At 40.9% G+C, this 24,466-nt stretch overlaps 1 protein-coding gene and 1 long non-coding RNA gene across 4 annotated transcripts in view; one reads left to right on the top strand and one right to left on the bottom strand.

Annotated features, from left to right (window-relative positions):
* Positions 1-2,708: 2,708 nt before the first annotated feature.
* On the bottom strand, positions 2,709-7,410 carry LOC309863945. Its single transcript, XR_014311313.1, has 3 exons — positions 7,317-7,410; positions 6,866-6,954; positions 2,709-3,371 (listed from the first exon to the last, which is right to left on the bottom strand). It is a non-coding gene; the product is annotated as an uncharacterized lncRNA (long non-coding RNA).
* Positions 7,411-7,482: 72 nt separating this feature from the next.
* GASK1B (golgi associated kinase 1B) overlaps positions 7,483-24,466 on the top strand; it is a 52,467-nt gene continuing 35,483 nt past the window's right edge. The window contains exons 1-2 of one of the 3 annotated variants that reach the window (XM_082729199.1): positions 7,483-7,634; positions 8,779-9,915. In XM_082729199.1, the coding sequence (XP_082585325.1) occupies positions 9,018-9,915 (898 nt within the window). In that variant the 5' untranslated portion in view covers positions 7,483-7,634; positions 8,779-9,017. Of the gene's footprint in view, positions 7,635-7,902; positions 8,093-8,778; positions 9,916-24,466 lie in introns of those variants that run through there. The other 2 variants (XM_082729197.1, XM_082729198.1) reach the window with 2 other exon arrangements.

Genomic DNA, 24,466 nt, shown 5'->3' with positions numbered 1-24,466 from the left:
AGTGTGATTTTTCTATCAAAGGTTTCTTTATGGGTCCAGAGCTGGTGACGGCTTGTAGAGGATTTCATTTCCTCCTGTAATTTTCCATAGAAAGTTCCTCCATACCCAGGAGTGTTCCTGATTTCTATTCTATGGTTTGTGATTGTCGTCTCCCAGACTCCTTCTTTTCCCAGTATCTACATGCTATAACCCTGCTTTGAGAAAGGGGCTAGAATCAATAGGGCTGGGTAGGTGGGGTGCCTGGCTGGCAGAACATGTGATATTAGTGTATTCTGTCTTTTCTCAACCAACGGATGAGGTATCAAGGAGTAAATGAACTCTCATAAAGAAGGAAAAGGTAGAGAATAACTTCACATAAATTACAAATGCTGTTTCCAACCTTCTTACAACTTTTTGCTTTATTCTATCATTTTTCTTTTGGCATTTTCCTGTCTTCTTCCTGGCCTGCCCCATTCTTTTTGGGGTTCCTCGACCAGAGCGATGGTTCTCAAACTTCAGAACACCTTGGATTACCTGGAGGGGTTGTCACAATACACATTGCAGAGCCTCTCCTCCAGAGTCTCGAGGCCAATAGGTTTGGGGTGGGGTTTAAGTATTTGCATTTCTAATAAATTCCCAGGGGAAGTTGATGCTGATGGTCTGGGGCCACACTTTGAGAAACTGTGTGGTCTAGAGACTGTGTTTTATTATCTTAATAGTTTCATTCATTCATTCACTATTTCATCCATTCACTCACTAATTCATTCATTCATTCAATATTCATTGGGACATTACTGGCATTTAGTGGGTCTTTAATAAATGTTAAGTGGCTGTGCCTTTCCCTGAGTCTCAGAAGCATGTGGGTCCCAAGCACTCTTTAGTGGGAGTGACTCAAATTGCACTGACTCTTACCCTCTCCTGCATAAAATATGATCTCCAGCACCTCTCAGACAAGTATGCAGCTGTGTCACAGGATGCCAGGGCTTCTCACTTAAGTGCTTATCACCCAGTCAGTTCTGGTTACCATATTCCAGCTCCTCCTCTATGTTTCCTGTCTGTGCAGCTACTTAAGGCTGCCGCACCACTGAGCCTGCTGCCGCCTTCCATGGGAAGCCTGAGGTCCATGTGCTGCCCGACAGTGTGCCTGAAATTGGAAGGGTGGGGACAATGGCATGCTCCCAGACTCCACATCACATTTCCTTGCTTGGAAACAAAAGCAGCCTGCTGATGCCTTGATATCTTCCAGAACAAGATGTGAAAAATATCTCCATTCGTGTTTGCCTGTAGTTATTTCCCAGGGCTTGAATCTCTAGATCTGAGAAGGTGACAATAGGTGGATGGGCAAGGAATGTGATAACACTTTCTTTTTGAATCCAGCTAGTCTCAAAAGTTCATGAAAAATGCATGTGCAGTTTTCACAATCCAACATCTTCTCAGATACGCCACACGTGCCTGAATCCCAGTGGAGACACAGCTGAGTCTCAAAACTACTAGTGCAGATGAAAAAAGGACCCCAAATTTCTCCCTCCCTTCTCTTCCTCTTTGAAGGTGTTTGTTTATAACCCCATTGCATTTCTAATAGGCCAAATTTAGTCTAGCCAGGGAGACTTCCTTCCTCTTGACTCTGCAACTCATTTCTTTCAGGCAAATGATGCCTTAGGTGAAGAGAAAAGAAATCATTTGTAGCCCTGCGTAATTTTCTGCAAGGAGCCTAAGGATTAAGACAGCTTTACCCAATCTTTACGCTTTATAGAAGTCCCAAACCACTGCTGCTTTGGTTTCCGATCCTAAGCCAAGAACGATTGAGGGCCGCTGCATCTGGCCTCGTTTCTGTGTGTGTGGCCTGGGAGTGGAGGTGGGAGGCAGAGCGTGGGGGCTTTCAGCACTCACTGCTGCAGAAGAGGAGCTACATTGTTTAGATTGTCTAAGGGGATTTTAGAGGGAACTCAGGGGCCTCTGATTTACCTGTCTTCTCTTATTCCATGAAGAATCTATGCATTCTTGGGTTTCAGAACTATGGAAAAATGCTGGTTATTAAAACATGCAGAAATGATCCAATTATCCAGAAATGAAAGAACAACAATATAACAATATAATAATATAAATACACTATTTCAAACATATGTCAGACATATGTCAAATTGGCTATCAGACATTTTATTTGTTTCCTGTATTACGCTCATTTCATACAAACGTTGCACTGTTTCTCGTCCTGTGGCAGAAACATCCTGACCCAAACAAAACTTTATATAAGTGCAACAAACACTCCCAGGGAAGAGAAGCTAAATGGGTGATTGCAGATTTCACACTGGCATGGAGGCTTGTGTTTCTCTTTTCCAGGTATAACAGGGATACAGGGGAGAACACCCAAAGCAATAAAATATCAAGCACTGCGTCCCCTGGAGCTATGCTTATTTGGTGCCCGTCTAGTCACACAGGAGAGATCAAGAGATGGCATGCAGCGTCACTTCACAGATTTGAAAGGCTAGCTCTGAGAAGACAGTTCTTTTTCAAAGTGCTTCTCCTACGTATGGTAAGTAGATGTAGTGGTGTAGGTCAACCGGGAAGATGTCCTTTGGAGTGACCAAATAATCAGGTGTGCGATGAAGGGGCACACTTTTTTTAATACAGCAGAACACTGTGATTTCTTTTGCATACAGTTCTGAAGACCTATATAATATAGAGCACTATTTAAGGAACTACAAAATTCTTGGTACCAATCAAACATCTTTATTTTTTTTAAGATTTTATTTATCTTGAGAGAGAGAGCCTGCAAGCACGGGGTGGGGCAGAGGCAGAAGGAGAGGGAAAATCTCAAGCAGACTCCACCCTCAGTGCACAGCTCGATGTGAGGCTCGATCTCATGACCCTGAGATCATGACCTGAGCTGAAATCAAGAGCTAGATGCTCAACAGATTGAGTCGCCCAGGCACCCCAGTCAAACACCTTTATGACAACATTTCACAGATTGTAAGACTGAGAATTCTTCAGTGTCTGGACAGGCCAGGTTGGGACTGCCCAGGCCTGGTGTTAGAATGGATAGCAAAAATATTGCAAATTTCATATCACAAGCAAGACAGAGGTGTTACCTAAGAACCTAGGCTCAAGCCAGGATTATAGTTCTAGAACAGCTATAGGTCCTAGAGAGTGGGGAAGGCTGTGAGCAAGGGTTAGGGACCCAGCGAAAAGGTCTGGTCAGCATAGAGCTAGGAATAAGGTGTTCCTCTGTAGGTCTGTAATCTATGTAATAAACATGAGTCCACAAAAGCAAGGAAAAGCGTGATACTTAGTTTCTCTGTGACTGGAGCCCTTAGATATTTTTCCTCTTCATTTTCTGAATGGCTCTGAGAAGGTGGCTGAGCTTGAGCCCACAGTAGGCACCAAAGGCACACCTGACAGGAGTGGAGAAATGAGAAATGTGAGTAATGTGAATGACAGATCTGGAGCCCTATGCACTGTCCAATCTTGTCCTGGAGTTCTCCTAGTCTGAAGGAGAAGCAGTCTTGACCGCACTCAGTGCTTACAACTGGAAGCCTTGGAGGATTTAAAGATTATTTTACTGCCAGTGAAACCTTAGACTTATCACCTGATGGCAAGAAGGTGATAATTTCCTTCTGAAACTAACCATTTAGTTTTTAGAAAAGTGAATTATAACCCCACACACTGGAAGTCTTTCCAAGTTTGGATTGCTGGGTTCTACCTCAGATCAATTAAATTAAAATCTCTGGGGAGGTGGATGGGGCCTAGGTATCTATATATTTTTAAAAATTTCAATGATTTTATTTTGCTTTAGCTTCTTTAATTTTAAATGTTGAAGATATCATGAACTCTTCATTGTAAATAAAAATATGTAAAAAATTATTACTTCTGGGTGTGGTGCATAAACAATGAATCCTGGAACACTGAAAAAATAAAATTAAATTAAAAAAATTATATGAGATCTAAAAAAATTATTACTTCTACCCCTTTTCTATATAGACGTAGAACATAAGCAAGATATAAAGTATATAAGAAGAATATTTATTTACCTACCACTTGTTTCATAAATTGTAAGTGTATAGCCAACAAAATGTCTCAAAATAAACATCTTTTCCTAAATACCATATAGGTGGAGAAATCGAACACCGCCAGAGGCTCTGGACCCTGCTCCCGTTGCTTCTTGTTACCCTCTCTTGCCTCCATAAAGGTACAAAAAGTTTCCCTGGTAATTTTAATGAGCCATATCATTGTCTTGCTGTCTACCTTTCTGCTTTGTTTTCCTCATGGATTTTTTTTTTTTTAATGAAGAGAAAGTACTTTATGTATGAGGATATGATCTCTCTGATCCAATATTAATACCAACAACAAACATTTGCAGTGTTATATGTGAACACATATATATGTGTTACATGTGAATGTTATATTGTGACAACAAACTTTTGAGCCATTATGCATTCAAGGAATTTAGGTTTATTTTTCTTTCTTTCTTTCTTTTTTTTTTTTTTTTAAGATTTTATTTATTTATTTGACAGACAGACAGTACAAGTAGGCCAGAGAGGCAGGCAGAGAGAGAGGAAGGGAAGCAGGGTCCCTGCTGAACAGAGAGCCCGACTCGAAGCTTGATCCCAGGACCCTGGGATCATGACCTGAGCCGAAGGCAGAGGCTTTAACCCACTGAGCCACCCAGGCATCCCGGTTTATTTTTCTAAAATGAAATTAAACTTCTCTCTTGAGCTTGGGGGTAGAAAATACCTTTCGGTTCAGTTTCAACCTGGACCATGAGCAATAGATGGCAGTTGCTTCCCCATCCCAAAATGAGGGTCCACCATGCCAAGGGAAATAGATAGCCTAATGTCACTGAGGCAAAGGATGGTGACTCTGTGTATCAGACCACTTGTGGGTGATGCAGACAGGCCCACATGAGAAAGCCACCCCACTGGCCATTTTAAAAGCTGTCCAAGAGAACGGCCTGAAGAGAGAATGTGACCTCAACAGGGCAGAGAGCTGCCGGAACCCAACAGGCTGAGGAGAGACAGTCACAGTGGTATTTTTGAAGAAACTGCAAAATGCTCACCAGATGGTCAGCTTTATATACCTATGCTAAGCCCGGAGAGCTTATAAACCAATTCATGACAATATAAGGGAGTGGCAAGAATCTTTCCACTGTAGTTACTACTTTTACATCTCCACTACCCTTTAAGTCTGGAATAGCCAGAGACAGACCCAGAGTGGGGTGAGTGGGTATGTAGGTGAGGTAGAAGGTCTAGACAGTAAAAACAAAGAAACAAACAGTGCATGGGGGATTTCCTCTCCCCCTTTTCAGTGGGCTTCTGCTATGCTTTTTGAGGGACAGCTAATTTCTGGAAAAGGAAAATACTTAAAACTTAAGAGAAATTTAAAAATTTTGACTATGTTTAGATCAAACATTTGTTTAGTTTTCATGCAGTTTGTGTGTGTGTGTGTGTGTGTGTGTGTGACTAAAATAAATGGAGACATTTTAAAAAATCTTAGTATGACTAGAAAAACCACGTCTGCATTTTTATGCAAGGAAGTTGGAAAGTGCTACTAGGACACAATTCAAGTTTGAATAGGTAGTGGGGAGAATGAGGAAAATGTTTTTTTTTTTCTTTTCTTTATTTTTTTAGAGAAGGGGAGAGACAGGAAGTGAGTGAGTCGGGGGTGTGGGGATGGGGAAGGGGCAGAGGCAGAAGGAGAGGGAGAGAGAATCCTAAGCAGATTCCCCGCTGAGAGCAGAGCCAGTCACAGGGGCTCAATCTCGAGATCCCGAGACATTGACCTGAGCCTAAATCAAGAGCCCAACCCTTAACTAGCGGAGCTACCCAGGCGCCCCAGTGAGAATTTTTTTCTGGTAACATCTGATGAATATTCTTGTCCACTATATTGGTTATATCCATATATTGATTATTCCAATGATTCAGTGAGCATGTTCCTAATTATATGATGATAGCTTGCCCTTTGATGAGGTGGTGATTCCCTGTCAAGCTGCCTGGGCTGGGAGAAGGGTCTCTGAGAAGTTCAGTAAGGTGCTGGGGAAATAAAAAATATTGACTAATCTTTCAAATGATCATTCTGTCACTGTTACCTCATTTAACCATCACAAGAAACTTGTGCGGTAAGTGCTATTATTAGTTTTCTCTTAGGGAAACTGAGGCTAGAGAGGTAAGGCTATTTGTCATAAGGGACTACAGTTAGAAAGCCAAAGATGATTAGGAGCCAGTCTTTTTCCCTCTGGAGCCCATTCTTTAAATAGCCTACCCTTTAGCCTCTACTACTCATTTTTAGGCTGTAAGAGGAGGCAGTGTGCTGGTCTTCTAAAAAAAAAAAAACAAAACAGACTTCTGTTGGTGTGAGGGTCAGTCAAGCAAATTTACCAACTCATACAACTTTCGTCTATTTCCGAAACATTTCTTTACTAAAGAAGTTGATTTAGAAATAGCCAATGAGGCTTTTGCCTGTTATAACTTGGCTTCTGCCTTTAATTTAAGAAGCACTTTTAATTTTTGGAATCAGGCCAGTTATTCTTCTTGGTATGTGAGAATAATATCATTGCAATATAATTTTTAAAAGATTGTACTTGTGTATTTGAGAGAGAGAAAGTGAGTGAGAGAGAGAGCATGAGCAGAGGGAGGTGCAGAGAGAGAAGCCGACTCCCCGCTGAGCAGGAGGCCTGACGTGGGACTCGATCCAAGGACCCTGGGATCATGACCTGGATGGAAGGCAGAGTCTTAATTGGTTGAGCCACCCAGGCACCCCTAATATCATTATGATAAAACAACTCTCTCATGGTTTCCTTTCAAGAAGTTAACAGTTACTACCAAGAAAATAACTTAAATGAGCTTTAAGAGTTTTGGAACACAAAGAAAAATGCTTCTGGAAAAATGCTTACAGTCTCATGAAGTTTAGCCAGAATCCACAGGTACTTCTAGACCATTGTCAATATTGGAATTGTTCCTCTCTTTTCTCCATGTGGCAGAACTTTTAAAAAAGAAGACGGGAGAGAGTTTGAGTATTAAAGTAACAGCTGTATTACACTTTTTGAGTATTTTAATCACTTGGAAGCTTATTCTTTCCTTCTCTCTATGTTTCAATCCCCTTGATCTGGTTTTTTTTGCATTATAAAATGTAGTATTTTTCCGATTCTACACCATATGCTAATCTCTTACTGGCCTCCCAGTATCACAAACTTCTTTTCCAGTGAGACCCACAATCCCTGTCACCTTCCTACCTTCTGATTCTATCTGCCTTTGAAGCAAAAAGAATGAGCTTAAGTGAGACCCAGAGGTCATCAACCCTGCGTTTGTGTCAGGACATGCAAACTCCCCAAGCCAATTACTAACCTGTTTTTAAAGACAACCTCCAATCAGAGGGAATCCATGACTTCTTTTTGTGAGCTGTTGCACCCTGTAAGAGCACTCTATAAATGTCTTCCTCTATCTGGGTGCACTCTTATCTCACCGGTCTATTTTTTTCCTCATTTAAGTTAACCCTTTCTTACCTTTTTATGAGCCTCTAGGCCTTCTCAGAAGTGGTGGGAGACAAATGTTCTGTAAACAGTCAAGATGGTAAGATGAGTCGTAGTCGCTGGGAACTTTGGTGTTCTATTCCCCCGCTACCCGGGATGGACAGCAGGGTTATGGCATTCCTCCTTTTATAAGGTATTTATCCTCCTGCTGCTTAGCAAACACTTTCAATCCTTTTTAACACCGTGAGACTGAAATTTCTGAGTCTGTTTCCAAACAGGACACTAGAGGGCTCCCAGGGGTTAAAAATAAGTGGAAAATTATTTGAATGAACACTGCTTCTGTACGGCTTTGGCTTTTGTTTTTTCAGATCTTAAAATTAAAGTTTATTTTTTAAATTATAAAAAAAAAAAAACAAAAAACCTTGCGTGTCTTAAAACTGGGCTACCAACAGCCAGTTGACAAGTAACCGTTTTGCTTTGCAATCAGGAGTTTTCAAGAGAGCTTTTAAAGCTGAGCTGAGATATTTGAAATGTGGAACACTCTTGACCATGAAATATGTTCTACTTACATGCCTCAGCCTTTAAAAGTTCTTTGCATTACAGTCAGGGATTACATTCTTCCTGGAGCCAAGCACGGGGCCAGCTGTGTAAGTAAGGTTGCTTATGAGTTCTTCTTTTTAGTAAAAAAGAGCGAGAGAGAAAGCTAGAGATCCCTTTATTTTCTTTCAGCTGACTTTTGTGGGAAGAAAAGGAATGAAAGGCAGTTGGATTTGTGTTTTGTGTTTCTGTGTGTGTGACTGAAAAACTGTAACTTCTTCTGAGATATATGGACATTTGGCTTTATATTGAGATCATTCTTTATGTAGAGATGATGAAATTTACAGTGAGGAAAAAGTTGTACCATCAGATTAAGAGAACCTGTTTCTGAATTTGAATGTTAATACTTGCTGCTTCTGCCCAATCTGTAATGCAGAACTTTAAAAAATAAAAATGGGATGCCTATAGATTGTTTTTAAACACCATCTATCCCTTATCTGAAATCATTTCTAAATTTCAAAAAGGGTTTGTCAGATTTTAATGTTTTTCTTTCAGAGTCAAATTAAACTACTCTAGCTACAAGTTATAAAATATTCTTGGATTTTCGTGGTTTGTTTTCACTTGTTTAAACTGAATATTGAGTCTATATTGTCCTGTTTCTCTTTTTAAACATAATTAAAAAAAATTCATGGTGGTGGTTTTTATGAAAGGAAAGGGTTACTCTTTTTCTTTACTGTTGAAGAGGAACTGAACTAGTTTGAGATTGTGACTCAGTTAACTCTGTTTCCATTCATTCCCAGAAACAAGCCACACTTCTCCTTGGGGAAGCTGATAGGAGTTTAAAAGGTTTGCTGCCGCGAGTGTCAGAAACATTCCCAACTTCATCACCAGCCCTTTATTTCCACCTCTACCCTACCCACTGGAGATCACTTATATACCTAAGAGGAGACGACAGCTGAATTCAGGAAACCATGCATCATGTCAGCAGGAACCAACTGCAGACTTTAAACTCTGTTCAACATGTGGATGCAGCAGAGAAATGACCTGTCCAGACAAGCCAGGGCAACTCATAAACTGGTTCATCTGCTCCCTGTGTGTCCCGCGGGTGCGTAAACTCTGGAGCGGCCGGCGCCCAAGGACCCGGAGGAACCTCCTGCTGGGCACTGCCTGCGCCATCTACCTGGGCTTTCTGGTGAGCCAGGTGGGACGTGCCTCTCTCCAGCAAGGAAGGGCAGCAGAAAAGGGGCCGCACCAGAGCCGCGACACCGCCGAGGCACCCTTTCCTGAGATACCCTTGGATGGTACCTTGGCCCCTCCGGAGTCTCAGGGCAATGGGACAACGCTGCAGCTCAATGTGGTGTACATTACCCTACGCTCCAAGCGCAGCAAGCCTGCCAATATCCGAGGCACAGTGAAACCCAAGCGCAGGAAGAAGTACGCAGTGGCCTCGCCAGCCTTGGGACAGGAGGCTTTGGTCGGACCATCCCTTCAGCCACAGGATGCTGATGCTGAAGTGCCTGGGTACGTCCAGGGAGGAAACCTGGCCAAGGTTGGGGAACGACCCTGGAGGTTGATACGGGGCTCCGGAGTGCAAGTTGGGGGCTCAGATTTTCAGCGGCCCAAGACCCAGGAGAGCAACATTAGGATCTACAGTGAGAGCGCCCCCTCGTGGCTGAGCAAAGAAGACATCCTCCGAATGCGCCTGTTGGCGGATGGTGCAGTGGCAGGTCTTCAGCCTGTGTCCTCTAAAAGTGGAGCGCACTTGCTGGTGCTGGAGGGGAGCTCTGCTGGCTCTGTGCCCCGCTGTGGCCCCAGTCCCTGCGGACTACTCAAGCAGCCTTTGGACATGAGTGAGGTGTTTGCCTTCCACCTGGACAGGATCCTTGGGCTCAACAGGACCCTGCCGTCTGTGAGCAGGAAATCAGAGTTCATCCAAGGTAACAGCTTCACATGCTTCGTGATTTGCAGCTGTTGGGGATTTGGGTTGATTTTCCTCTTTTCCCTCAGTCTCTCTTTCGAAATGATTTTCTCCACCCACGTCTCACATTTGGACAGCAGCAGCATGTCTTTCCATAGGTTTGGCGTTCTTTATTTCCCCAACTTTGGGAGGATATGAACGTTCCAGGGAAATGCTGTATTCAACATGCAAGGGTAAGCCCACACTGTGTAATCTTTGCTCTCCTTTTCCCTCACTGCACTTCCCAGTGGCTTATTAAATCTAATTAAAGCCAGTGGCAATTTGCATGATGAGAAGAGGAAGCCGGGTGGAGGCAAAGAACTTGCTGACAGTCAGGCATATTATTAGAGAGGTTACTATGGAAGTAAGTAGAATTTCATTCCTTAGGAGTTTTTAAAAGTAAAAGGGAGAGGGTGTTATCTTTCTTCAGCAGATGGAAACTTTTTAAAAGGCCCAGAGTCAGACCATGTTAGATTTGACCCTTTGATTTTTTTTTTTTTTAAGATTTTATTTATTTGGGAGAGAGAGAATGAGAGAGACCACAAAAGTGGGAGAGGGTCAGAGGGAGAAGCAGATTGGAGCCTGATGCCAGACCAGATCCAGGGACTCTGGGATCATGACCTGAGCTTAAGGCAGTGGCTTGGACCAACTGAGTCACCCTGGTGACCAGACCCTTTGGTTCTTTTACAATTGATTTAACTCCCTTAGTTTTACAAAGAAAATGAAATGAAACTAGGTAATTTGTTCAGTATATACTAACTAGGTATATGGTTTCTTCGAGCCCATGACTAAAATTTATTGAGCTTGATTTCTAAGACTCTGTCAGGTGACATTTTGGCAGGTTCTGGGTTATAGAGCCAGTCACTTGGGTGTCAGGCAAAGGGGGTGGTCTGTGGCTGTGCTCACACTGTATGAAGGATATTTTCTGAATTTTGAGGCTGTTCCAGGCTTTGAATACAGTGTGGGTCAGTGGTTTGTGTTTGAAAGCAGAATAAGCCCAGAATTTGCTAGTATGAATCGAGACTGGCCCAAGAGACTAGAAAGGACCACAAGGGAATTATAAGCTCAAAGAATATTTTCTTATTTTTTCATCATGGTAAAATTTAGCATTTTATGGAGTCCAGAATGGAATGGATTAAAATTCTTGGGAGTGGCCAAGAACGAATCTGTATTTTCAACAGCTTTAGGGTTATAATTTAGTCTTACAATGGGTACTTCTAGAAGTACCAGTGATTTACTTACAAAGACTTTACATTCCTTACTTATCCTGGTCCATGTCTAGGTGCTTCAGTCTCACAGTTATGTTTTGATGTCTCAAGTTCACAAAATAGTCCACCATGATTAGGCAGATGTGCAATAACCTCCCAAACATTTAATGATTTTTTTTTTTAAGATTTTATTTATTTATTTGACAGAGAGAAATCACAAGTAGATGGAGAGGCAGGCAGAGAGAGAGGGAAGCAGGCTCCCTGCCAAGCAGAGAGCCCGATGCGGGACTCGATCCCAGGACCCTAAGATCATGACCTGAGCCAAAGGCAGCGGCTTAACCCACTGAGCCACCCAGGCGCCCCAACCTCCCAAACATTTAATAAAACATTGGTTGAAGCTCATTTTTCTTGGGTGCTCACTATTTGCTAGGCATTATACTAATTGATTCATATAGCTGATACATGCCTATATTTCTCACAACTAAGCTATAAGGTAGATTCTGCTTAAGCAGAACTTAAGCTCTAAACCACTGGGTTTAGGTGACTGTATAACTTATCATCCAAAGCAGAACACCCTGGAGTAAAAGAAGATACTGGTGTGCATGGAGATAACAGGCATCTACCAAGTCTGTCTTGGCAAAGTAGGTCATACCATAGGGTCACTCTTATTACCCATTCACTATCATGTCATAAAGGCCCCTGGGTAGAGAAGGTGAATAGATCCTGAGGTATGATACTCCAATATGGTACTTCCTTGGGATACTCTTGGGTGGAAGTTGGGAGAATGAAATAATGGGTAGGAACTTGGAACCGTTCTGACTGAGTTTGAATTTACCAACCATGTGAGCCAGAAGTGTTACAATATCTCTGAATGCCTCAGTCTCCTCAGCTATAAAAGGACAATAGTACTTACCTGATGAAGTTATTGTTAGTTAATACATGAAAAACAAGTAGAATGAGTGATTTTCACCCAGTAGATCTTCAATAAATATTGTCTGTTTATGTTACTACACTATATACATGAGGTACCAAGTTCACTGAGTTACTTACATGGCCTCCAAGCCTCACATATCATGTCTTTATATGACATAACCAGGTCTAGAACACTGGTCTCTTGATTGTTGAATTAAACTTTTCAATATTGGGATTCCTTGTATATACTTATTTTTTGCTCTTAATATCCAGGATATTTTTTTAAAAAATGTATTTTATACACACACACACACACACACACACACACACACACACACACACACATTTATTTATTTGTTTTAGAGCAAATGAGATAGAGAGGTGGGATGTGGGGCAGAGGTAGAGGCAGAGAGAGAATCTCAAGCAGACTCCCTGCTGAGCATGGAGCCTGACACAGGACTTGATCCTATAACCCTGAAATCATGACCTGAGCTGAAATTGAGAATTGGTCGCTTAACCCTCTGAGCCTCCCAGGCACCCCTGAATATTCAGCATTTGTCAGGATCAAGAGGGCAGTTGTACTCAATTTAAAGGACTGATTTTATAGTCCCAATATATCTTGGTATTATTCTCTCATTTTGGACCTAAGCGGTGATGAAAAGAAACAAAGTTGTATCAATATGACTCTCAGTGTGATGAGTTACCTAAGATTATTTCTCAAACAATACTAAATCTCTCTTTGTTTTTTTTTTTTTTTTGTTTGTTTGTTTTTTTTAATACCTTCTATGTAGTTATTTAGAGACATAAAATCAGGCCAATTTCCTCAGGAATCTGTGACATGATTTAAATATAGTTATGAACACTCTACACAATATAATTCTACTCATGTAGGCTATTATATTTGTGTAAAGTGCATAAATAGATCAGTGCTGGTCATGGTAGGAGATATATAGACAGTCTTAGGTTCTTGGTATCTCTCTCTATCCACTGATTTCTAGGGTTTTCTTTTTTTTTTTTTTTTAAGATTTTATTTATTTATTTGACAGACAGAGATCACAAGTAAGCAGAGAGGCAGGCAGAGAGAGAGGAGGAAGCAGGCTCCCTGCTGAGCAGAGAGCCCGATGTGGGGCTCGATCCCAGGACCCTGAGATCATGACCTGAGCTGAAGGCAGAGGCTTTAACCCACTGAGCCACCCAGGCGCCTGAGGGTTTTCTTGACATGCGTTTCCTCTCCTGATTTCCACAGAAGGGTATATTTTCCTCTAACGTCCTCTTATTCTTCTTTTGGTCCAAGCTTAGATTTATTTCAGGCTCCCTGTCTACCTAAGGAGATGATAGATCTTACCTAGTTGCCCAGGACCTATTTTTGGTTCATTTATTTTTTTAAAGATTTTATTTATTTATTTGACAGACAAAGATGATAAGTAGGCAGAGAGGCAGGCAGAGAGGGGGGGGAAGCAGGCTCCGCACCGGGGGGGGGGGCGCGGGAAAGCAGGCTCCGCACTGAGCAGGGAGCCTGATGCAGGGCTCATCCCAGGACACGAAGTTCATGACCTGAGCTGAAGGCAGAGGCTTAACCCACTGAGCTATCCAGGTGCCCCTCTGGTTCATTTTATATCATCTCTTTGTATTTTAGTTACTTGTTTAATCATCTTTTCATTTCCACTAGTCTCTAGGTCTGTGAAGGCAGAAACATTTCCTGTCTTGTTTATTATTTCTAGATCCTAGTGGAGAATCTGGCACATAGTAGGTGTTCAATAAATATTTTTGAATGAATGCAGGAATACATCTTGGCTTGTTCTACTGATTTTTTAAAAAAATATTTTATTTATTTATTTGATGGATAGAGATCACAAGTAGACAGAAAGGCAGGCAGAAAGGTGGGGGGTAAGCCGGCTCCCCACTGAGCAGAGAGCCCTATGTGGGGCTTGATTCCAGGACCCTGAGACCATGACCTGAGCCGAAGGCAGAGGCTTAACCCACTGAGTCACAGACGCTCCCCGTGTTCTATTGATTCTTAACAGTAAATCTGTATTTACTTCCACTTCCAATACTCAGGAGACAAGTATGACCATTTTTAGACTTAAAGTCATGCTGAGATTTCTCCTGGAGGATCTTAGAAAGAGCTCACTATAGAGGTAATGAAAAATGTCTTTGGCAACCTCTGTGTTATGCAAATAATGAGATTTATAGAGCTTATTCTTGTGAGGACCATCAATGTGGTCTGCAGGTCTTACACTGTAATGTAATTTGATAGTGGGTTTTCTGTAGGAGGAACTGTTGGATTATTTTAGATATGTATTTCCTCTGATGATCTGGCTTGGTCTAAGAATAAATTTTTTAATATATGGGAGATTGAGTGGCCAGAAAATCCTGTAAGTAATCCTGCCCTAAGTGTTGTTTCTGTTCTCTGACTTTTGATTGTTTGTGAAAATAAATTCATGCCCAGAACCAAGAACATAGCTGGTCTGTATTATGAATCAAATACAGATATTTGGCTTATCTCAGTAAATCTTTTTAAGAAACCTTTACAGTAGAAAATTTTTTTAATGAGAAAATCCAATGCTACAATTAAATGGTCTACCTGCCCCCAACCTCTCAGGTGAAATCTTTCTGTTGATTGAGTCTGAAGTCTCAGCTATAAAGCTCATCTTCAGGTTTTGTTTGTTTGTTTTTTTAATTAATAAAACTGTTGTGGGTGATCCTACCAGCAGAGACCCACTAGCTCAGGTTAGCTTAGGACAGGTTTTTGGTTGTATAACTTGATGAATTGTATCTGATTCTCTTTGAATACAAAAAGTATGTATGTGAAATTCATGGACTCACTGACCTGGTGCTCTATATCAGACCATGTTCTGTGACTCCAAAGATAACCCAAAAAATGAGAATGGTGTCCTTAGGGAAAAGCAAGGTTGTAATTAGATAGGGAGTACCAGTGGTGTACCATGCTACAAAATCTAGCAATTGTCACTGGAACAGAGTCTCCTTCTTGTGCATATCTATGTGGGAAATGCAAAATTGAATGGAAAGACAGCATCAAAGGACTTTTTTAAAAAATCAATTTCTGCAACAATGATATCTTCTTCAACTGTGAATTTGTAAGGAATCTACTGCTATACATCACCCAGTTCCTACAACACATTTGGTATTATAAGCCAATGCATCACTTTATCATAATGTAAAGAAGATACTATTGATACTTTACATATGAGAATACTGAGATTCAGAAAGATTATGAAATTTGCCCAAGGACAATAGTGAGCAATGAAACTGAAATTTGTAACCATTCTGTCTGATACCTAAAACCTCCTTAAGTTGATTCTTTTAACCCACATCACCTCTAAGATATAACTTGGTATAGTTATGGGATAGTGGCAAAAATGGGCAAATTTTAGCCTGGTTATTTCTGATTTATCACTGTTGTTTCTACTCAATTTCTGTTTTCAATTCAACAACTGAACATGGGTGATATTTTGTTAAATGAAGTATGACATACCACTCTGAATACTTTTGCAAGAATTTTTTTCTTTCTTTTTTTTAAAATGCAAGCCAATGCTTACTAGATTTTCTTGTTTTACCATAAATGATTATATAAACATGACTGAACATATTGGTGTGTTTTCTGCCAAACTATCCTTGCAAAAGTTTCAAGGGTCACCAGATACTCTATGGTGCTGATACATTTAATTTTTTTAACAAAGTATTTTGAACTGTTTACCTAAGATTAGAAAAGCAGACTACATCCACATAAAACTCAAGAGCATAAGAAAACCCAGCACCCCTCTGTGATCTTTGCTTGAGCAGCTTTGCCAAAGCTTCCCTCAAAGTCTGCTCAGTAATGTGAATGGATCCCAAGGGACACCATTTTGGTAGCATTTAAGCATTGTACTATTTTTCATGCCCAGTATGGGAGATACATTATGTATGCTTTATTTTTAAGATGCTGCTTTATTGCCACAGAGATGTCACACCGAATTAAGGTAGCCCAGTTCCAGGAATTCTGTATGTCAAGGCTGCTTCCATGACAAACTGCAGGCGCCCCATCCACTTCCATTTAAATTCATTGTAGATCCCAAGTTGCTCACTGTTTTCCAACTGGCATCTCCTCATTTTATGATAGAGTAGGAGAAATCCAGTGCATATTTTCCACTCTCTTTTTGAGGCCATGTGGGTAGAACTGCATTTGCTGGGTAATGGGGCGGTAGCCAGAGCAGGGAGATGGCATCTGCCTATTTCATGTTGTTTCAGGCTCTCAGGTAAGGACAGAAACCTTTTGCAGGGAGTTATGAAAATAATCCAGATGCCCCCACAACCTGGAGCTACAATAACTCAAAATCCTAAAGCCTTGGACATTTGTACAAACTTTCTTCAAAGATTTCTTTGGGAGTCTAGGAATCACGTTTCATTGTTAAAATCTGGATTGAAAGCACATTGTGTTACCAGAAAAGTCCTAAGAGTATTTCATTAGCAATCAAATTGAGCTGGTGAGCTTAATACTTTTCATTCACTGGTGAACAAAAGTTTGCTGAGCATCCACTCAGGGTGGCACTGTGTTCCAGGATCCTCTTGTTTGTTTACTACATACTTTCCTAAACAAGTGAGGGGACCTGGTAACCTTCTCTGCCATGCTTCTGCGGCTTGTCCCTTGATCCCACACATGGCCCAGACAGAAAGTACAATGAATAGTTACCATGGCGTGAAGAATGCATGTGCTTCTCAGTTCTGTGCAATCTGCGCCCTTCTCCAGTATCATAGTCATTTTTTCTTCTTTTAGGAAATATATTATTGAGCACCTGCTCTGTGCCAGCTGCTCCTCTGGTCACTGCGGGCTACACCAGTGAACACAAAAGTCAAGGATCTCTGCCTTTTTAGAGCTGACACCAGTGGGCTGTGTGGCAGTTGGGTGGCCGGAAGGGAATCTTCATCCACTACCGATGCCAGGACCTACTTAGAACCTTCCTGAGCTCAAAGTTATGATCTTTCCATTAGGACTGAATCTGTTATTGTTTCTGGATCTGTCTAAGGACCATGAAGGTGCAGAGGGACTAGACAGCCTCACTCCGATTTCATTGAATGGGTGAATATTGCAGTCGTATCCCATTGTAGTTGATAACATTTACTTTCTGTGTGTGTGAGGCACTGTTCTAAACATGGAGAAGAAGCCGCACACTCTGATTCAAATAGTTGTGTCGTTCAGGGCATGGATTGTCATATTAGGTTTCTAGGGTTGCCATCACAAAATACCATAGGAGGAGTGGCTGAAACCACATAGTTTTATTTTCTCACAGTCCTGGAGGCTGGAAATCTAAGATCAAGGTGTCCACAGGTTTGTTTTTTTCTGAGACCTCTCTCCTTGGCTTGCTGATGGCTGCCTTCTCTCTATGCCCTCACATGGCCTTTCCTCTGTAAGTGCCCTCACCCGTGTCTCTCTGTGTTTCAATCTCTTTTTATGGCAACACCAGACATTTGGGATTAGGGCCCACCATAATGGCCTCATTTTAACGTAACTGCCTCTCTAAAGGCCCTGTCTTCAAATACCATCACATTCTGACGTATTGAGGGCTTTCACATATAAATTTTGGGGGAACACAATTCAGTTCATGCAACTGACAATCCAAAGTAACTGAGTTTGAATCCCGATACTGTAGTCATTTGTGATCAAGTGGTTGTTTTACCTGGGATAAATTAACTTAATTTCTGTGCACCTTATTTCTTCATTAGTATATTGGGGATAATGACAATAAAAATAATGATGGTAACATAACTTACCTCATGAAGTTGTGAAAATTAAGTGAGTTGATATAAAAAAAAAAAACTTTTTTTTCATATTAGCACTTGGGTGGCTCAGTGGGTTAAGCATATGCCTTCATCTCAGGTCATGATTCTGGGGTCCTGGGATCAAGCCCCACATCAGGGTCCCTGCTCTGCGGGGAGTCTGTTTCTCCCTCTCCCTCTGCCCCTCCCCCTGCTCATGCTCTCTCTCACTATTCCCCTTCTCAAGACAGTGATCTGGGGTCTGGAGGAGAGAGACAGGTTTCCACCACCCTCATTTTCATTATTCCAGTGACTCACAGGGTTATGGAGACCTGGGAATGGACTGTTGAGCACAAACTAGATAGAACCAAGTCATGGAAGCTTCTACATATCCTCACCTTTGTTTATGAAGTTTCTTTCTGATCTTTCTTAACTCAACTGGGAGTGAGGGCACTTCAGTCACAGCTTAATGTGAATGGATGTCCCATTAACCAAACTTCGATTCTGAGCCCATTGACCATTCCTTGGAACTTCAGGGCTATAGATGAAAATTGAGGGATTCTAAAAAATTCATTCATTCATTCTCCAAGATTTTTAAAAAAGATTTATTTATTTGACAGAGAGAGAGAGAGAGAGAGCATAATCAGGGGGAGTGGCAGAGGAAGAGGGAGAAGCAGGCACCCTGCTGAGCCGAGAGCCAGACATGGGGCTTGATCCCAGGACCCTGGAATATGACCGAGCTAAATGCAGACACTTAGCCAACTGAGCCACCCAGGTGCCCCCATTCTCCAATATTTTTGAGTGCTTGCTTTGGTGCAGATATCATGTCAGGAGTTGGAGGTCCAAAGGTAATAATGAAATAGTCCCTGTTCTCATAGAATGCTCAGCTTGGAGGGTAGAAGACAGCTAAGCAACTGCACCATACAAAAAGGGTATGACAAAGACCTCAATGGAGATATTTTGAGGAGATCTTGCAGTCACAGAGGAGGAAAATTTAGCTCAGAATGTGTGCGTAGGGGGGTGGGTGGGGCATTATAAAAACGTCTCAAAGAGCTAGAGTCAGAACTTGATCTAAAGTCACTGTGGGTGGAGTGAGAGATGGGGTGGGTGTCGGAAGGGTAGAGAGAATAGATGTGTGAAAAACTTGTGAAGACAGAGGTGCTTAGGGAATCTCAGAGCTCTGAAGGAGATAGGGTTTGGGAGGATTGTGGGGGGGATGAAGTGAGATAAAACTGTGGTACTCCAGAGTGACTGGGTTTGATGTCATGTAAGGACATAGACTTTATCTTGCAGATAATGGGGAATCATTGAAGGGTTTGAAGAAGAGGAGTGATATAATGAGTTTTGCATTGTAGGAAGGTGACCCTGGGCAAGAATTCATGGCTCCTTTATCTACATTAATAAAATGAAATGGCCCAGGACTGGGTCACCCTAATGTGACCAGGACATTGTTCATAAAATATGACTGTTTTTTTGGAGCCTGGCACAGTGACCACATCCTCACATATGTGACACAGATGTGACACTCTCAGAAGTCACATTTGATTTCTGTTTTTCTAAATGGAATATTGAGACAGGAATTTTCTGGGAAATTTCATTTACATATATAGCAGAAGTCCAGGGCAGACCTAGAAAGCAGAAGTCCATTAGTCAAAGGTTCAGAAAAGAGAAGCACACTGTGTTTTTAAAGTAGAACTGATGATTTAGATTGTTAAGTAGTTTGTGATGGCAGAAGTCACAGGACATTCTCCTTTCCTGTTTCCTCAGCTTCTCACTTAGCTAACTCTTAAGGAGATATGGAAATTATTTTAACTCAGTCCAATCTAGAGAAAACAAGTTATAAACTGAAAAACAGTTATGTAAGTAAATAAAGGTTTTTTCTTTGTTGTTTGAAGAAATGTCATCTAAATTAGCCAGAAATCTATTCTGAGATAGGACTTGGTTGACTATCGAGAACATATACATATGGAATCTATAGAATTCTGCTTCTCTTCTGCCTCTCCTTTCTTTAAATCATAAAAACCCAAGTTTGGTTCTTTTAAATATTTGACAAGGCTATATTTCCAGTATTTCACTGGATTCTCACACAAACATGAGATAGATTTGGAAGGTACTCTTCTCATACCTTGGGGAACTCAGTGCTTTAATCAAGGTGGTTGAGGGACTTGACTCATGTTCTGTGGAGATGAGTGATCAGTCAGGAGTAGAGTCAACATTTGTGATTTCTTTTTCTACAACACTGCATGTTCTTAGCTCTTTTTCAGCGAAGTTTCTTTTCCTTATTAACTGCGACATTTCGGCACATAGCTATTCTAGGGCACAGTATTCCTCCGATTCTTAACTTTGCACTGACAACTCAATCTTTACCTTCGTCTTTCACTTGTTCCCTTCAAACCCTTGTTCGACTGGCAGATAGTTTTGTCTGATCATCATTAGGTGTGCAACTTCTCTGTTTCTGAGGCTAGGGCTTACCAGGGATAGGGATCTTGTGAGGCTTCTATGTTTGCTGTGTCTCACTGAATTCTTTCCGTCTAAAACCCAGGCACTAATAGGTCCACTTGAGGACAATGTAAAATTTTGTTTGAATAAGTAAATTAACAATATCTAAAACCCTGAGCGGAATTAAAATTTTATCAACTCTTTCAACTTGTCTTCTCCCTCAGGGCTGTCCCGGAATCTTCTCTCGCATTCTCTGACTTGCTCACATTTACCAGCTCTAAGCCAAGAGATCTTACCTGCTTCTTCACTTCAGTCTAATACTTTTAATTGCCAAAATCCTACTGGGAGAGGCACTCTAGAAAAATAGAACAGACAGTACTTAAGGGATCATTAACAGCTAGACACTTGCTACACTATCATTGGAGTTACAGCAACACCAATAATTGCCTTTAGCAATTAGAGATCCAACGCTTTAAGGTTTCCCTCCAATGCACTGTTGATAGTTGTGGAACCTGACAGAATTCATTTCCTATAACAAAGATGAGTCTAAAATTTTGATTGGCTTTTGTTTTCTTGAATAGAATTTGGAGAGTATTTTTTTTTTCTTTAAAGATTTTATTTATTTATTCGACAGACAGAGATCACAAGCAGGCAGAGAAACAGGCAGAGAGAGAGAGGAGGAAGTAGGCTCCCTGCTGAGCAGAGAGCCCCACGTGGGGCTGGATCCCAGAATCCTGGGACCATGACATGAGCTGAAGGCAGAGGTCTTAACCCACTGAGCCACCCAGGCGCCCTGGAGAGTTGTTTTTAAGGAAGGGCTCTGAGCTGAGCTGCCACTTTTCTTTTTGTCTTGTTCACAAGGAGTCTTGAAACAGTCTCGGAACTTGGCCCATATGATAGAAAGGACCTTTGATTTTAGAACTCCAGAATGTTTTTACTTATTTTTGTTCAGTGACAAATGCAGACAGACACTGAGAACTCCAGCCAGCATGATTAGCGTTCACCTGCAGTTCAACACAACCAGGCAGCCGGTGTTCAAAGGGAAGGGTGTTTAAAAATTCCAGACAAAGGAGATCACGTAGAGGACTCATTCTTAGTGAATGTTCATGTTCATCTTCTCAAAAGGATGTCTTCTTTGTGCTTTTGGGTAGAGAATGACTTGGGAGAACATAAATAATCAGAGGAAATATTCAAATTTTGGGAAAAAAAACCAACTTATGCTGGCAAGTCGCATTTTTTAAAGCAGCTGTATAACCTTTAATTCACACGAACACCCACATATCTTTTAAAACCTGCTTTCTCACCACTCTGACAGTTAGAATTTTATCTCTTCACTCTTCAGATTTCTCTGGAGAGTGAAGTACTGCATCATTTTGACAAACCTGAATGTGAAGAGATGAATGCTCCTCATCTCTGAAACACTTCAGGGTAAGTTGCTTTAACCAGTTTCCTGTTTTCAGAGGCTATTTTTCTGTCATCCCTTCAGATCTACCAAAGTTCATTTCATTCTTCTAACAGTCATATTTTATAAAAAGTGGAATTCTTCCACACTCATACTCATGGCTCTGAGATCTGGAGCCATTCTGACTATGACTATCATCTGGAGGGCCGGCCATACGCACTGAGATGCAGGAAGGAGACCAGTATGTGTGAAGGACCCACCCCACCCACGCTCAGCCTGAGAATTACTACTTGCCCTGCTTTCTTCTTGCTTTCTGGAAATCTCCCTTGCCTGAGGGACACAGACTTCCAGCAGGGCAGGATGGAATATCTTTGTGTTATGGTCAGCATTCAAAATATTTTGCTGAGGGGACATGGATGGATGTGGAGAAAACCCCAGAATATTAACTGAAAACCAATTACTCCTAGCAGCTGAAAGCTCCTTTGGCAGTTTGGGAACAACTTTTTAAATAATAGTATAGAAAATGTATCATTCAGAAAATTCGATGTGCTGAAATAGAGAAATGGCAAATGAAATTCAATATCCTTAAAGACTAGATCAGGGGCTGACTGACAACAGTCTGCGGGCCAAGATGGCCCCTTCCCTCTTTCTGAGTGGCTTGTGAGCTACAGATGCTTTCTCCAATTTGAAATCGTTGAAAAAAATAAAAAGAACAATAGCATTTCTTATGACACTTGAAAATTATATGAAATGCAAATTTCATGTCTATAATAAAGTTTTATTGGAACAGTCACATCCATCTGCTGATCTATTGTTTTTGACTGCTTTCATGCCACAGCAGAGTTAAGCATTTTCTGGGTCAATAGTTGTGATGGAGATGAGGCGGCCTTCAAAACCCAAAATGTTTACTACCTACCTTTGACAGGGTGTGCTGACCACTGGGTTAGGCTATTATATGACAGTTGAACTGATGCCATTTAAAAATATTTAATTGTAAGAGAAATGTTTGTGGTAAAATATTTAGTCAAGCAGTCAAACTGTATATATGACTAACTGTATAATACAAGGCAGTCCCACATAGTTTACTTTCCTCACATAATTTTTGCCTCTTCCCCCAGTTGAAATGTAAACGCCAGGAAAATAAATAGAAATTGGCATTTATTGATTGATTGATTTAGGTTCAGTTCCTAGTACTATGCTTCACATAGTAGATGCTCCATATACAAATGAAGGCAGTCAAAGACTGATGAATTGTGTCATTGCATCATGTCTCTATAGAGTAATACTTATAGCAGAAGTTTCTGGGATATGCATATACATTAGGCATCAGGTTGAGGACTTCAAATGTAAGAACTCATTTAATCCTAAAAACCAATTTGGGAAGATACATTCTCACCCCCATTTTACAGAGGATGAAGGCAAGGCTTAGAGAGATTGCTTAACTTGTCTAATGTTACAAAGCTAAGAAGTAAGGTGACCAGATTTCAAAAGATCTGTAGGATTCCAGAGCCTAAGCTCTCACCAGAAGTTCTACTTCTTAAGTTTCTAAAAACAGTGTACATTTTGAGGTGAGAAAGAAAAGGATGGGAAAATACCAGAAGTCAGTATATAAATCACAGAACCAATTATTAAGCTCCTACCCGGGGCTTATAGATGATTTTTGTTTTCTTAGTTTTACATGCTAATGTTTTTCCACATTTCCTGAAATGAGTAGATTTGTTTTTAATTGCTTTAAAAATAAGAAACAAATGTCTTAAAGGAAAGAAAAACAGCCCAGAAGGTTAACTGTTTCAATTGTTTATGTAAATCATTTCCCTATTTCTCTGTGGGCCTCATGTGAATTGCTGAGGAAACGGCCCGCCTGTCTGTCTCCTGTACTGATGTGTGTTGTTGAGGTTCAGGATTGTTTCAACTCCCTTTGAATACTTCCTAGCCCTGCGAATCTAAAGTGCCATCTGTGTATAACTTTAGTCCAGAGACATCGATGGGTAGAACTTCTTGGTGTTTATCTTTCGAAGTCTGAAGTACACATATCTTTGCAAGTGATGTTTGTCTTCCACTCATATTTGGTAGAGACATTGGTCTCTACCTGTCTCCCACTCATGATGGACTGCATTTGCCTGGGCTTTACTATTATTATTATTTGTTAAACTGATGTCGTATTTGGAGTCTACTCATTTAAAATTATATTTATCTTCTACCTAAGAAAACAATTAGTTTTGAGCAGCCCCAAAACCATTTAGGAAAGTCAAAAGAAAGAAAAGGGGTGATGGTGTTAAAAATGAAGTTCTTTAGTTTAGATCTATGTTCTTTCTCTATTTTTTTTCTTAATTGTGTCAGTCACTGTGGCAGGCTTCCCCAAATCTAAAGAACTTCTTGCATAAAAGTCCTAGGCTGAAATTCCAAGGCTAAAAGGAAGAAGATTTTTCTTTTGAATAAAACTGGAATGCACGTGATCTGTGAACACTACCAAAGTTATTGAGGTCACTGTAACAGCAAATTCAAAAGAGGTTAGAGAAGACAGCAGTTTCCTGTAGTAAAGACCAGACAGAGATAAGAACTCTACAAAAGGCAAACAAGCAAGATGGGAAAATAAATGTCTTTAACCAAAGGAATACAGTCATAGATCAAGAGCCTCTCAGGTTATTTAAAAGGACTTTTAAAAATTCCTGTGATGTGTCTTAGACATTCCAGTCATAATTTCAGAGGCTTCTGTTGTCCAGGCCTGCTAAGAATGAGTTAAGAGGGCTTTTCCAGATCTTTGTGACTTTTTTTCTCCCCAAGAGCATCATTCTGATTTTTAACTTAGAAGCAAA

The sequence above is a fragment of the Mustela nivalis genome, assembly GCF_964662115.1.
Source record: "Mustela nivalis genome assembly, chromosome: 4".
NCBI classification, from domain to species: Eukaryota; Metazoa; Chordata; class Mammalia; order Carnivora; family Mustelidae; genus Mustela; species Mustela nivalis.
The sequence above is the reverse complement of the archived record's forward strand: the minus strand, read 5'-3'. Positions and strand labels throughout refer to the sequence as shown.